This window comes from Sylvia atricapilla, chromosome 1, assembly GCF_009819655.1.
Source record: "Sylvia atricapilla isolate bSylAtr1 chromosome 1, bSylAtr1.pri, whole genome shotgun sequence".
NCBI lineage: Eukaryota > Metazoa > Chordata > Aves > Passeriformes > Sylviidae > Sylvia > Sylvia atricapilla.
In genome coordinates, this window is record NC_089140.1 from 105,201,490 (window position 1) to 105,217,966 (window position 16,477).

Here is a 16,477-nt window from a genome sequence, read left to right on the forward strand (position 1 = left end):
CATCTTTTAGATGCAGCTTTCCAAAAGGTTTTTGCAAAGCCTAAGCTCATCTAGATTTTTGGTGAAGCCATTTTAAAGCCATGTTGAGCCTTTAAAGTCATATGCAGTTCTTATAATGTTATAAAGAAAACCTGTGATTTCATATATTTATCTGCACCTTTAATACCCTTATTGCTGAGTTTTGCTTCCTTTAAAGCAGACAAATGGAAGCAATGCACCAGACTGGTCACAACTCTGTCATACTGCAACACTGAAGGGGAAGTGCTACAGCAGGGAAGGGAAAGTGGAAAAGCAGCTGGGACTAATCCTATTTCATATTTACAGTACACAAAATATGCTTTACTGTCAGTATTTTCATGTGGTCTGAAAATTATTTCCCTGAACACATCTATTAACACTTTTTAACCAACCCCCCGCTATTTTAACACTACTAAAATACTACAGTCTGCAAGGTATTTCAGTCACTGAGAACTAAAGTGGGACTCCCTGCAGGCAGGTGACAAGAACACCTCAGCAGAGTCAGAAACAGAAGTCTTATGTCTGCAGTATATAGTATCCTACTGCAATGTCAGAAAAACTGCTTTCCCTTTTCTTTTAATTGACATTACTTTGGGACATGAAGACTTACTTACTGTTAAATCAGATGCCCAAGCATTGATATACATCACCTGTGATGACCAAAGAAGTTAAAAGGAAAGCTACTCTTTCCACAGGGAAACATGCTCTGCAAGGCCTGGAGTAAAAGCACATGATTACAGCACTCCTCCCTGATACTCCAAGTCTATGCCCAACAACAGATTACCTGCAGCCAGCAGCAGCAAGGCAGGCAGAGATCTTCACCACAGCTGGGCAGATTGCTGCTGTAAGGGGTGTGTAAGCACTGTAGCGACACCCTCCTCCCCTCCACGTTGGGACTATTTATCCTACAAGCATTTCTAACTGCTTGAGAAAGTAAGGCAGCTCTGCAATGCACAGTTAGCTCCTTTTTAGTCTACCTCTAAGTTCTTCCCAATTCAAACAAGAATAAAGGCTGCTTCTCCTGTGTGTGTATTAAGGGGCAAAGGCAATAGGATTACAAAACACATAATTACAAAAAGTGCAATACAGACAAGCAGCTGCTACCAGATGATGAAATAGTGTGGAGAGTAGCTACCACTACAGAGTGCACTGCATTCTCTTCACTGCATATGATGTATGTATATAAAGAATGAGGTAGAAGAGACGTGTAAAGATGGCTCCAATATTAATAGCACAGTAACTAAATGTTCAGTGCTCTGTTTTTCATGAATTATGTTCTGCTTATAGTTTAAAATAATCTCTGATGGAGATTTGTCTTTAAAAGTCTAAGTTAACAGATGTGATAGCCTACTTCCTATGAATTTCCTAAGTTTTTAGGAATTCTTACATATGAGTAGGAAACAATACAACTGGTGCTGATGCCTTTCTGTTATGCTTTTCTGTGTTCACTATTTCTCAACAGAATACAAATAAATAAAAAAAATACCAACCCAACCACGTTTTTTTCTTAAAAAGCTTTTTTCCTCAAAAATACTGAGCTACTGAGAAAAACATGGTTAATAATATGTATATTATAATCATGGTATAATTCTTGGTCTTTACTATAAAAAGCATTTATGATTTTTTTCCCTAGTAATGAAGTCAAGTGTGAGATTTTGTAAACTATTGTCCTTTAGTTAGACAATTTGCAGCAGACAAATGGGTCTGCTGCATTCTTCTTTCTGACAAAGACAGATATTCTGCCACTCCCTCCTATGAATGGAATATAGAGAATGAGTTTTTGACTGCAGAACACATTAAGATCCTTGGCTATAACTACCAAATATTATCCTCTATTAAAACTTCTTGCAGAAGATACTAATGGTAAGAACTTCATTTGTAATATTTTTATGTCATAGGGATGCATTACTTTTGGAATTAATGAAAATCAAGACAAGTATGAAATCCTTCTAAGGTGACATGAAGTTCAGCACCATCTTCAATCCCAATATCCTATTAACTTCAGATGCCAAGAAGCCAAATACTGCCTTTCTTTAAATGTGAGAATCATAAGAAGCTCAGAGATTAACTTGGGTGCAGAATAGCTGTAAACTTACCAACATTACACAGCCCAAACAGTTTCCTCCATTTTCTTAAGCTCAAAATATTCTTAACCAAGAACATGAGCTTGAAATACAAACACTAACTGCAGTCACATATGACACCTGACACAGGCATTTACTAACTTAAGGCTTTGGCTTTGCAACTTCACAACACCATTAAAAATGCTGTGCTCTTACAGAAACATTTTGCAGAAATACTAAGTCGATCCCACGTGGTATCATAGAGAGGATGCAGAACTGGTACTGTGTGGTATCACAGCTAGAAGATTTTATAAAACTGAGTAATTTATTCATCCCACAGAGTTGCCCATCCTGCTGGCGCTAACAGCTAATGTGTACATCACTGCTTAGTGCACAGACATGCCAGAATGGCATCACTGGTCTGGAGACTTTCAGATGTCTGAAACCAGAAAAAAGTGAGAGAGACTGCTCCATTTGTCTGCAGTTGGGGACATCTCTCATTCCTGCTCCAGTGCTATCCTTGGCCATCTTACCTTCTTGCTAATTTGATTTGCATTCTTCTATTAATAGCAAATGTTACCCTTAGGAAAACCTGTATCAATCCTTGCCAATCTTCTGTTCCCAAATCTAGAAATTGTCATTATATTTGTGAAAATTCCCCTCTACACATTAAGGCCTACAATTTCCTTAACATCTCTATCAGACACCCATGACAAAGTAAGTATCCAATACCAACTCTTTGTTAGCCTGTCCTTCTTTTGGAGGCATCGTCATATTTTAGAGATATACACAATTTTTTACTACAAGGAATAAAGCAACCCCTTAAAATAACCCACCAAACAAAGTTTTATTTTGTTGAAGATAAGTAGTAGTTTATTATTTACATGCAAAGTACCTTCTGGCGATTCAAAACTTTTTAAAAAACCCACAGAGCACCTCTGGGCAGGTGGGCAAGACACTTAACAATAATGTCCATCTTCACAGTTAATAGCAAGCAGCTCTAGCTCCTTGACAATGTATATAGAGCCACTTCTTTTGAGTCTGTGAAATCAATCATTCCTAGAACTACTAAGCCCGTAACAAGAGATGCTTAAAAGGGAGGAAAAAACTGAGAAAAGTTGTCTGAAGTCAGATTGGGACCTCATCATATGGCATGGAGAATGAGAATGACAAGAGTATGACAAATGCTTTTAAGATCCCTTAGAATGGCCTCTGAATCACAACTAATGCCAAACATACTAACTACATATAAAGAGTGTCCGGAGAGCTAAAGAAGTAACAAGTCAAGGTCACTGAGACCACATGTTCCTGGACCAGGAAGTCCAACCAAGAAATTACCAGGACTTTCCCTAGTACATTTTTTTTCATCCCTTGATGCTACTGTCCAGTTAACACTGTCATAGCAAGGAAGACAGTGAAAATTTCAATGCAGTAAGTACATACAAACATCCAGAAACCTATGAGCCATCCTCCCAACAATCCCCACTAAAAACCTCCTAGCAAAACCAGGATAATTAGCAATCATTCCAGTATTTCTGGATGACTAAGAATTAACAAGTAGTCACTTGGTGTACTAATTCACTGCCAAGAAGGCTTATCTTAAATTGAAATTATTTTCTAAGAGGAGGCGAGAATGTTTCTGTCACAATACTATCAACCAAGAACCACTGACTCCAGATCAAATGACTAGTGGTAAAAACTTATCTACTTAGAATGGCAAAAGTTACTCATCCATGCAGAAAACAGTGTCAAGATTGCTAAGAGCGGGGGGAAAAAAAAAATCAGAGGGGAATTTGAAGACTCAAAGTTCTTCTTTCGCCTCTTACTCTACAGCTTCCATTACAGAATAACCACCTAAATGATGGCTCTACAGTTGTCTACAATGTCACAAAATGAGACTAAAGCCTCAAAAGATTACAGAGAGAGAACTCTTTACTCACTGAACTGACAATACAAATAATTTGCTTGAGTACACATTGTTGGAAGTTTTAAGAAGATGACTAGCAACTGACAAAACAATAGAGAAAGCTTTTTTTTAAAAAAGCATAGCTAACTCTGTATGAAATTATTTATGACTGGTTTAAGGCAGTCTGCTCATTCCCTTTCATGGTAATTATGTTGCTACCCTAGACATACACACAAGTGCAAGACTTCAGCTCTTTCAACTTCCAAAACATTTAAAACTTTTGTACAGCTTCTTACCCAGATGAACATAGCAGCTTTATGTAGCTACTGAACTCATGTGCCAAAGAGCTTCTGTCCAAAAGAACTAAATATCTTCTGTGAATTATGTTTACATTTCTGGTAACATTCAAGATCTGAAAATACTTGGCTGGGGAGAGGGGACACAAACAGGAATAAAATGGGGAAATGTGTTTTATGCTGCCATTATAATGTACTGACTTCCATCAGTACACTTTTTGCCCAGTCCCACCCTACGATGTAGCTAACGTGTATCAGAAGAGATCTTTCAAGATCTGCAGATTATTTGGAAAAAACTAACCAAGGACAGAGTAAATGCCAGAACTATTCACCAGAGACTTTCAAGCACTTTAGGTATGAAGACGTATCTTTATATTTGCAAACAGTGGGACAGAAGAGTGCTTGAGACTTAAGAGTAGCCCAACAGCCATTTGGTGCCTACATGAATAGGTGGCCTCAGTTCAGTTATCCTGGAGGTCTTATCTACTCGAGTGTAGAGTACTGAAGGTAACATGTATGATAAAGAAAATAACAGACTTTGTGGATTCTGTTCTGGATTTCAGACATGGGAACAGGCATTTCCTATGTCTTGTAATATCAGCTAGTGTGAAGTAGCTGATTTTACAACATACTTGAAATTATACAGAATTTTTCAAATCTGAGATACTCAGAGGAGCATATATAATGAAATTTGCAAATAATATGTATTTTAGAGATCACATTCTCATTATAAATTCAGTATAGCTTCAATACACTATGAAGTTGTATCAGTTGAATTCCTAGGCAGTCTCTCCACAAATTACACATAAATAATGGAAAAGTAATTCGTAAGTCATCTAAGATCACACAGCTACAAAAGCAGGACAGTCAGCCCTTTATCTGACTATTAAGTCAACTGCTGCTGCAAATACCAGTTGTAGAGAAACCTGTGTTTAGTACTTTCAGAACAGTGACATTCCTTTGTTTTCCTATCACTACCCTCATACCTCCCTAAGATCAGGTAATTGTAGCAGAAATAATAATATGGCAAGGAAACATCATTATCACACTATTTTTATACATAATATATAACCTGTCTACCATGGCTCTTAAAAACATTTATTTTCCAAAGTGGATGATTTATGGCCTACTGTGATAATAATTTATTAAAACACAACTTAATGTAATATGAATTGTAACTAGCACAAAGCAAACAAAAGATACTGTTTATGTCTTTCAAAACAGAAGGTTTTCTTACCACATATTTAACAGCACTTATGAACTGGTTGTGAAATAACAGATGTTGGGTTTCATCCTCTGGATTTGACACAGTGTAAAGCATTCCACAAATATTACAGGAAATAGCACCAAATCTCTTCTGTCCTCCATCCTATAAAAAAAGAAAAACAACAAAACCAAACCAACAAATAACCCACAAAACAGGACTTTATCAATTCCTTGCACAGTAAATACAGTTAAACAGAACTTTAATTGAATCAGATATCCCACCTAATAGTGTATCTTCTGGAAACTCAACACAAAAGCTAAAGTGGGGTGAAACAGGAGAAACAACAAAAACAGAATTTAAAATTTCATCTTTCAAAAACCCATATACCCTTGAAAGGCACAGGCATCAAACACAAAGTAAACTCTACCTAAAAATACTAGCTCCACCCCCCATTACTTTTGAACAAATTACTTTTATTCTATGACATACAAAGAACAGAGAATTCTTCCTTCATTTTCCCATCTGCAAAATCTAAACATCTTCCACAAAGAAAATTCCCATATCCAGCCTCACTCCACTTGGTTTTCCCTACACTTCTGCTGCTGCCTGTCTTTGGTTGTGAGCTGCTTTGAGGTAGACCACAGGTGAGCCATTTTCCTGAAAGTCGGGAAGGGTATCATAAAAAATGAAAGTTATTGAAATAATCATTAAGATCAGGAATATGTCTGCAACAGCTGATCACCACCTTCTTTGGTTTTTAATGAAAACCAAGTATTTCAAAGTAGTTTTTGAGACACTATATAGCAGCTACACTGCAAATGGAAAATCATACCACTCCTGACTTTCTCGGCTCTCCTGTTATTCTATATGCAACCATTACCAAACTCAGGGCACTGCTCAGTACCTGTTGCTTTATGTTTATTCACTGAAAGTGTTATTAATCTGGAAACACACTCTGATTTTGGAGTCAGTGCCTAATGAAGAGTGAAGTATCAGGTGCTGGGGCTGCCTTTTGCAAAGAGCAAAAGAATACCAGTTCAAATAAAATCTCTAGCCAAAAAGGCGTGTTTAAATTACAGCTTAAAGCTCAACTACTTTTTTTTCCTCTTTTAACTGCATTTGGAAATTGAGCTTGTGTAAGCAGCAATAAAATGTCACTTTTAATTTATTTTAAAATATATCACAAGCAATAGAGGAACAGGAATTTACTCTATATTCAAAACCAGTATACTACATAAGCAAAAAATATTTCAGGGTGTTTTTTAACATTAAATTGATCTGTGTGCACAATTTGAAAGGAAACAGATCGCATGAACTTAATGTTGTTTTCAAAGAGCCGAAAATATTCATAGTAAAAAAAGCCTATTTTACAGAAGAAAGCATTTTGTAATACAGAAGAAATGTTTACAGAACATTTCCTATTCCTTCCATCTTCGAAGACATGTCTAGGAGCTAAGCAACAGTTCAATTCTCCACACAACAGCAACTTACTTCAAAGAGACATTAGTGCCATCTAAAGTGTAGGTATCGGTTTCTTTCAAAGAAGAGACTAAAGGCACAGCAGGCCAGACAAATACAGAGCTGAAGATCTCCTTAACAGCACATCTACGGAACCCAGCCAAAAGAAAAGAATCTGAATCTGGGAAGTCATTGTTTTAACTGTACATCAATGTACAGATCTCAACAGAAGGAGAAACAGGGTTACACTATGTTTCTGAATGAAGAGGGAAAGATGAACCCTGAGGTTAGATTCATGAAGTCAGAATAAGATGAGCTTTCTAGAAGTCCAAAAATCGAACCAAACACATTTTATTTCAGTTGCAGATTTCCTTTAAAGCAGCAAAACAAAGCACCCATTCTAACCACCAAAAGACACTGCATTTCAAGTGTTAATACAAGAAAGATAAAAAAAGCAGTGCAGCTGACTATCTAAAGATGAACGAATGAACCAGACTTGATAATCCTAACTTGCAGATGGAGAACATAGCCCCTATACCTAGATTAGGGTAAGTGAAAAGGAAGTATACTTTGATGCTTGAAATACATGTCAAAAGTCCCCCCTTCCTCCCCCACTTAAATTAAAAAATTGGCTACATCAAGCAAGTCTTAAGTATTGGTACTGCATTAAGTCTCATGACACAATTTCTGTTCAAATTGTGAAGAAGCTAAAGGTATTAAACTAACCTGCAACTGTACTATCAAAAATCTCAAGCCAAAACCCTGTAGTTATGAAGGAAGTCACCAGAAAGCTCAAGGCAGGGATATCCTCAAAGCTGTCCAGCTCCCCAGCTCACCCCATCTTGCCTTGTAAATACAAAGGCTGTTTTGCAAGTTGCCAGGAAGAGATCAGTTCCCTGGAATAGTAGTGCCATTTTGTATTTGACAGTCAGACTTCCTCAGATGTTGCTGGTATCAGTGGCTTTTGAGTTTTTGTGGTTTTTTTTTTTTTTTTTTTGGGGGGGGGGGGGGGGGGGGGAGATTTTTTTGTTTGGATTTTGTTTTTTAAGGATTTCACTGATACTACTATTCTACACAAATTTAGTTGTATCAATGGGCTACCCACAGAGGTTAATATGAAAACCCTGTTTCAGAACTATCGACAAAAGCACATTGTAGTATCTAAAGCAATCTTTTGAACTCTTTAGCCCTGATAAATGTGCATATCGCCTTCAGGAAATACTTTACAGTCTCCAGAAGACAAGGAAGAAGATTTTTGTATAACTGAAGTACTGTTTGAAAGCCACAGCACAGGACATAATGCTTAAGGCAAAAATTAAATGCAGGAGCTTTAAAATCCAACACAGACCACAACAACAAAAAAATACATGCAAAATAAAGTCAGGAATTATGACAAATGCATGTTTGTACATCAACAAAACATCTACAGGAACTGACTGTTTTTGAAGTGATGTCATTGCATAGGTGAAAGTGGAAAGGGCATGCATCCAGAAGAAAAAAGTGCTCCCAAATGAGAATACTCCCATTAAAGCTTGCCAGACCTTCCCTAATGGGAAGAGATCAATAACAACCTACCAAAAATAAAAAAGGAAACAACTGTAAAAAAACCCATTTTGAGGTTTGTTCCTTTGAGTTTGACTCGTGTTGAAAGTCTCCCCCGAGACTTTCAAACCCCAAAAACCTATGGAGCACCTTCTGTACCATGTATGAGTAAACATTACCGGAATTTGAAAGTGGAGGAGTGGAATATTCTCAGCAAGCAACAGATACCAAAAAATAAAGTGCTGACTTGTCACAACTAGGAAAAGATGCAAGAGGTTTGACTGCTAGAACTGAATGTTTTTCAGAGCAACAATATTCAGGAGAATGTGGGGCTCCACGCAGAAAAAAATGTTGTTACTACATTTACAACTACATTTTCTAAACAATAACAATAAAAAGACAAAATACTTTTATTTCCTAAGCTAATTCTGCACGTGTAGATGGCAATTAAGCATTCGAGTATCTCTGGCAATCCTAAAATAAAGGAGATCCACTGTTTCACAGTTCACTGTAATGGGACACTGAGAACATTAAGACCATACTGCCTTAACTTCAGAAGGGTTTCTTAATTCTGTATCAGACAGAAAGAAAAGTCTTACCAAAATCTTCCTTGAAAAGGTGCATGTTTGCTGATCCTCCATATGTGCAATAAGGAACCCTGCAAGCAAAAAAGGCATTTGGTGCCTCTGTAGGAGATGAAAAAGGGCTTTTTTCTTTCTTTCTTTTCTCTCTCTTCAGTCACAGATTAGCTCACCTCCTTCTTGATTACCTAGTATTAGTTAGAGGAAGATTGTTTTTTCCTCTTTTCCTCTAGCCTTTTCACAGAACAAAGAATAAAGCCCAGCCAGAGAAACAGGCAGGCTGGAAAGGAAATAAAGAAGTGCAGGAAGAAACAACACAAAGATTTTGGGGCTCTCCGCAGAAAATTAAAAGGTCCAAGAACGCTATTTCAGTGAAAGATGCATTCAAGACTGAAACTGATGGATAGATCCCCTTGCTGACCAAGAGGATCAGAAGACATGTCCCAATTCAGAATAAAATCCATTTTGAACAAAAAACTCCAACCAACCAAGAAAAAACAACAACAAAAAAAACCACCCCAAAAACCTATCAACTGTGCCCATGTTCCTGAAAAGTTATTTTAACAAAAGGATAAAAATCATCTTGAAACTTTCAAAGCTGTGATGCATCTAATTTTACTTAACATATTTGAAAAATGAAAATGGAGGGTCATTATCCATCATGAAATGATATCTTCACTGGTCATTGGCTAAAGCAATATGAAAAGCAATACAAAGTAAGAAAATAAATTTGCACAATATTTATGAGGGGCAAGTAATCCCTTCTGAACCCATATAAAAGCAGGAATATTCCAGAAAGCATTCTGATGAGCACAACTTTTGCCTTGAAAAAGGTTAATTTCCTTCACAGCAGCTGCTTTGGTGCTGTGTATTAGGTCTGTGACCAAAACAGGGCTGGTAACACGGGGATGTTTTCACTATTGCTGCACACTGCTTACACAGCATTCAAGGCCTTTTCTGTTTCTCACACTGCTGTGCCAGTGAGGAGGATGGGGGTGCCAAGAAGCTGGAGGTGACAGAGCCAGGACTAGCTGATCCCACCTGACCAGAGGGGTATTCCATGCCATATGGCATCCTGCCCAGCAGTTAGAGCTGGGGAAAGAGGGAGGAAAGGGAGGATATTTGGAGTGAATGGTATTTGTCTTCTCAATCGTTACACATGATGAAGTCCTTTTTCCCAGAGAAGGCTGAACATCTGCAAGCCGATGGAAGAGCAGTAAATGAATTCCTGATTTTGCTTTGCCTGCACGCACAGCTTTTGCTTTACCTGTGGAATTGCTCTCCCCCATCTTGCTTGGGGACAATGAGAGAGCAGCTGCATGGTGCTGAGCTGCCTGCCAGGCTTCACCAACAGCATAGTGTTAGTGGCCTTGGTGCCTGAACTCCTGTAGCAGCTCCCAGCTAAAACATTCTCACCTGCCTTCAGGACAAAGTACACCAAGTACAGCCTACCTGAATTTGCAAGACAAAGCTGGGCTGCTGCAGAGAAGAACTGGGAAGAAGTGATAATAAGAAAGGATATCATCCCTGTAAGAAAAGAGCTATCCCAAAGGGCAACATTTGTGTGGAAGGAAAAATAACTGCTCTCAACCACCAAACACCCTTAACGCTTACAAAGTAGTCACTGTCTCGTTTTCACTGGGCTTACAGAACAGGAGAGAGGCAGTACTTAACCACTGTGGACAATGAAATATTGCCTAAAAGCCATTCCCTAAATCTTCAGAGAAACTGCCTAACCAGACTATACAAGTTTAAGGAAGAAAACGGCAACTTTAAATGACTGCGATGCAAGTTTCTTCAGAAGTTCTTCTCATAAGAAATTACTCTTACACTTATTATTTCTACCAAGCACTGTATTTTCACCTTAGAGAAAAAGATTTATTTCATAGATAATCTATTTCAGTCAAGCAGGAAAGTATGTTCAATTTTAATCACAATATATGTAAGGAAAAATTCAAGCATGATATCCAAATGTGTAAACCGGATTAGCATGCACATCACACTCAGACACAGCACCAACTCAGGTTAAACCTGAGAATCAAAAGCACTTTCCGTCAAGCAATCCTGATCCATGCACTTGCTGATACTTATAACAATCAACTACATTTAACCACATTTGCTGGCATCCAGGCATTAACTCCGAGCTCTAGAAAGGCAAAAAAGTCTCTGCAACTCAAAACCATCCTTCTATCACTCTAGTGATTTGTTTTCACTGTTCATTCATTTGACATGTTCTTTCCTAAAACTGATGACGTATTTTCAAAATACTAGTCAAACTCTAAAGACTCAAATACTAGTCAAACTAGTCAAACTCAAACCTCGAAATGGAGTAAGTATCCCTGTGTTTCATAGGTAATTATTTAGGTGATTTCTTTGTAGCATTAATGCTTTTAACAATTCTTATTTTTATGGTCAAAATTTTGTCCTAGGTCTGACAGGCCAGCAGAAATTTTACAAGATGAAAACAACTGACTTTCCTTGTCTTGTTTGTACAGCATGTCTCATCTGATGAAAACTGAGAACACATGCTTTGTGTTCTTCTTTCCATTTCAGAATTTAAAGGAACAGATGATTTCATATTCAAGTTGTCATGTCTGCAAATCACATTCAAGTAATTACAAAGTAAAGAATAATTTTAGTGCATTACTCTGCAAAGCCTCCTATGGAGCTTCAAGCAGCCTGACAACCCATCAAATGAACACTGAAATGAAGGGTAAGAAGGTGCAGTTCACAAATATTCAGAACAGACTATTCCACCAAACACCAAGTCACAGATTTGGAATGTCATAATCTGAGGTTCAGACTGAAGAGAGTACGATCTCTTTTTTAGAGGAAAAAAATTAAGTCTTTGCACATCACTTCAAACATGTTCACTCTTTTCTGGCACTGTTTGCTTTATGAAGTGCCTTGGAGCATTAGATGCTCTGCTGTTCTCAGCTCAAGTTCTACACTCTGAAAAGACTTGCTTTGTAAGATGTGTGAGAGCAAGCAAATCTGAACAGGAACAACCCACCGTTTGACTTAGATGTACTGGTACAAAATGAAGATAATTCTGTGTTTGAAAGCTGTCCAGATAACAAGGTGATGTGTACTAGGAAAAAGAACGGTGCAAGTGCAGCAACTAAGTACTTCTTCTACAAACAGAATTTGTGTTCTTTCACTTCTGTTAGTCAAATAGCCTTAAAGCTTGTTGAAGATTACATTACTTACGAAAAGAAGAAAACCAATTTATTCATTATAGTAATCATACGGGAGAAGAAGGAAGCTAAGACACATCTTTAAGGATTAAATATAAAAACCCTGAAACAAATTGTGAAAAACATAGTGCAGTTTTACTGTAACACCTCTCTAAATACAGCTCAGGGACCAAAAAGATTAGAATACACAGACAATACTGTAACATTTCAGACTCTGAGCATCAGATACCACAAAAAAACCTAAAAGGACAAATGTCAAACTTACATAAAAAAACTAGGAAAATTCAGTAGCAAACAAGCAGCAAAATAAAGACTTTGCATTATGTGACTAGCCAAATAATTAGTTTTTCTGCCTTGGTTACAAAAAGAAAAAAGGATTCTGTACATACATTAAGATGGACTGGCTTGACGCATCTCCAAAAGAAACAGATCTCACACTGGAGAGCCTAAAATCGCATCTTTCAGGCATTTTGGTTTTTCAAAAGTATAACAAAGCACTAATTAAATGTCTCTTGCTAAGAATAAAAGCTTGACTTCCCAACTTCACTCAAGGTAAAGAATAATGAAACTGCTTCGCTTAATACATTGAAATAAAAATGATTTCTAGCTATTAACTACAATTTTTTAGACACTATAAATGCTTAAGTGATTTGACCTGGTGGAGTTAAGACTGCTCTCCACACAGGAGAAATTTCAACCTCAGCAGTTTTTAAACCATATTACTAATTTCTCTGTTCTCACAGCATCATTATGGAACTACATAAACACCTTCAAAAATAATTACTACTAATAATAGAAAAATAAGCCCAGCCATTCGGAATCCACATTTCAGAAATCCACCATGGTTTTGCAAGCAAAATTACAAAAAGTACCTTAATTCATTATATGCATCTAATCCAAAATCATCTGAGTATTGGTAGGAAGAAAGCCTAGTAATTTAGAAGTTAATTTAGTAACTTTTCACCTCCTGAAGCTGGCACAAACTATTCTAAACATAACTATGTCTCATCTCCACTGTAAACAAGGTCAAGGACAGTATTTTACGAAGTGGCTTAACTAGCATTTGGGTTCCTCTACAAGTTTTGACAAAAGAGCAGTTTTCCCTAGGATAAAAGAGTAACAGACCAGTACCTTACCTAATGTTTTGGTAAACTCAAATACAAGTATTATTAAAATGCCCTTTCCACACAATAAAAAGCCTCCTCTGAACTCAGTGAAATCAAAGTGAATTAGGTTTGTATGAAGTGCTGAAATATGTAAGATATTGTGAAGCTGTTACTTTTACATTTAGAAATTAAATACCCACTTGCATTTTCCGGAAATACCCACAGAAAACCACAAAGTCTCTCCCATCCTTCATCATTTTCCCCAGTTGTTCTTCATCAATGAACCTTTCTTTAAAATTTTGCTTGGTAAATAACTTTTTTTGTTGTATACCTGAAGAAAAGGTTACTCTCCTAATTCCAGCTGAATAGAAAGATACTACTAGCATAATCAGTAACTCACAAAAAAATCTCTTTCTATACTAAACACTGCAGAGAGCTACACAACCCCTCTTCAGTAGCCAAGCAGGAAGTTCTGTATTTCATCTTGTCAAAGATGCTAGCAACTTTTCAGCTGAGTTCTATTACTGTATGAGTAAAAATTTAGTTAGTTTCACAGAAATGAAAAGGGATATTCTTATAGTCCTTTTAATGTAATTAAGATATTTAACAATTCATTTTAATTCTGTCGGTAAAATGGATTTCAAAGAGGCAGTAACTGAAATACTTTTTAAACATTAGATACAGTTCAGTTATCCTGTGGCTGGGCATTCACGTGCCCAGACAACTGAAAGATAAATTTATCACTTTAGTCCTTAGAAGCTCTGATTTTTAAATATTTCAGTATGGATATAACAGCGTGTTCTCAATTAGTTTGGATCTATTTCAGTTAATAATTGCATGTGTATAATCCATGTATTGAATGAAAAAAATAATAACTTAGTAACATCTCCAATTATATATGTTGGAGGTATAATTCCTTACAAACACTCCTTTCTTTCTAATGGCCTGGATTCCTCTCCCTCTCTAGCCTTTCATTTCTGAAGGATTATCTGACATCTGTGTTATTGAAAATTCAAACCAAAACACAACCAAAAACTCCAACTGCCTCACAAACAAGTTGTGTGATTCTACAAGACAACAAGACAACTCTGTCACTCCCTTCTCATTTTCCATTTTCTTGTTACCTGGATTTCGTAGCTAATAGCCAAAAAGAAAAGAATAAATAACCCAACTAGTAGTGCTGCGTAAATATTATGGTAAAAATAAGTGCACGCACTGGGAAATCTTTAAGTTGGTCTCAGAACAATAGACACTTCATGTAATGTAATGACACAGGAACAAATCTGTTGATATTAATTCTGCAAACAACCTACCAGATGCATCTCCTTCTATAATTCTGAAATTTTAAGAAACTGAGAATTTACACGCAAGTAAAGGCATATTCACCCTCCCTATTTTCAATGAATAGCTATTCCATTTAAAAATGGCAGAAATTTATTTTAACAAGAAACATTAAACATTAAGGCTTGCTGACACCATTTTCCCATCAACACTGAATGGCAATCTAGTACAGGTTCTACTTTTACAAGTCACTTACAGTGGCCATAAGTAGTATGTATAAGTAATGATTTTTAGACAAGTTCATTAAAACACAGCACTGCAAATTCAGAGATCATTTCTTCAAGAAACTCTAAGCCTTACTAAAAGGGTATTACTTACTGTGATTAGCTGCTTATCACCATCTTTTCCTGCTTCTTTTAGCTTCTGAATATGCTCCTCAGAAGATGGCAAGTTACTGCATTTTGATGCTAATGAAGGATTTGACAATGGAGCCCTTGAAATACAAATATATTTCATGTTAAAAATAGAACTGCTTATACACGTCATACTAGATACTCAAAGCGTTGTGATTAGTACAAACTTTACCAAGATGCAAATCCAAATTAATTACATAAAACACAGTCCTGTATATTTTAATGTGCAACTCAAATGGAAAAATAAGGAAAGGATTAATCAAAAAACAAAGTTTGTAACTAGCCTAATTAAAAGATTTTTTTTAATTTATTAAAAAAAATTAAATTATTGTCAAGTGGGTAGGTCTCAACCATTAACACCAGCATTTAAAAGAGGCACTTTCAGAGCATGATTTGGAAATACATAGCATTAGGCAAAGTAAGATTCAGGTATCATACATCAAACTGCTAAAGCAGACCATGGAAATATATTCTCACAAATCTAAGTCAGGTGTCAAACCCCTACAATTAGAACTTATTCTAACAGGTGGCAGTAAAGGGAGGAAGACCCAAGGAATAAATGCGTGAGTATCACTGGAATCTCACACAGTTTAAACCTCCCCTTGTCACAGCTGAAAGAAACAGTGGAAAATACAATAACCTATCACCAAAATCATTCTATTAACTTCTATATAGTAGTGCTGCTTAAATATGCTCCTATATTCAGGGGAAAAAACATGATACTTGTTCCAGGTTTGGATAAAACTCGTGGAGATTGCCAAAGCAAAACACACAGAAAACCACACACACTTCAACTAGGTATCTACATATTTTTCTGTTTCCGAGCAAACTTTATTGTGACACCTCCTGCAGCACAGGTTAATCTAGTGACCTCTTAAAAAAAATTAACTCTTGCCAGAAGTTTTTAAAACAGCATTTTTGTGCTAAATCAGGGGTAATTTTTTTATTCCCTTCATGTACCCCAAGATCGTAGCTACTTTGAAGTTTGCCTTTTCCTGCTCCAACCTTACCCTACCAAAGCCCTAAAGAGAACTACACTGTAGATACACACAGATGACAGATTATGTTATGGCAGGAGTACCACAGAAAGAAGGATGGGTTAAATCTTGACTATCATACAGAAAGCAGGGAAAGAAAGATCTCAGAATTAAAATATATATTCAGATAATGGTCAAGCAATACGAACTTGATCAGGTAATAAAAGTAATAAATTTATGTAGATACCACAAACCTGTTTGGCAGTTAAGAATAATAATATGAAAAATCAAAGTCATGGCAATGTTTATCAACATGTTTTAAACCACTCATTTAACTAGTCTGCATCTATCTTACCAACCATCTTCTGTGAAGTTCTATAGCAGCAGAGTTTTTCAACAAGCACAAAATGGTTGGTTAGCCAGAATTGTTAA

The 16,477-nt window shown here is 36.6% G+C and overlaps 1 protein-coding gene across 2 annotated transcripts in view; it reads right to left on the reverse strand.

Moving 5' to 3' along the window:
• The window catches only part of ESCO1 (establishment of sister chromatid cohesion N-acetyltransferase 1), a 33,247-nt gene that overhangs the window by 9,018 nt on the left and 7,752 nt on the right, over positions 1-16,477 (reverse strand). For both annotated transcript variants that reach the window (XM_066329678.1, XM_066329686.1), the window contains exons 7-8: positions 15,034-15,148; positions 5,521-5,652 (exon numbers count right to left, since the gene is read on the reverse strand). In XM_066329678.1, the coding sequence (XP_066185775.1) occupies positions 5,521-5,652; positions 15,034-15,148 (247 nt within the window). The remainder of the gene's footprint in view (positions 1-5,520; positions 5,653-15,033; positions 15,149-16,477) is intronic.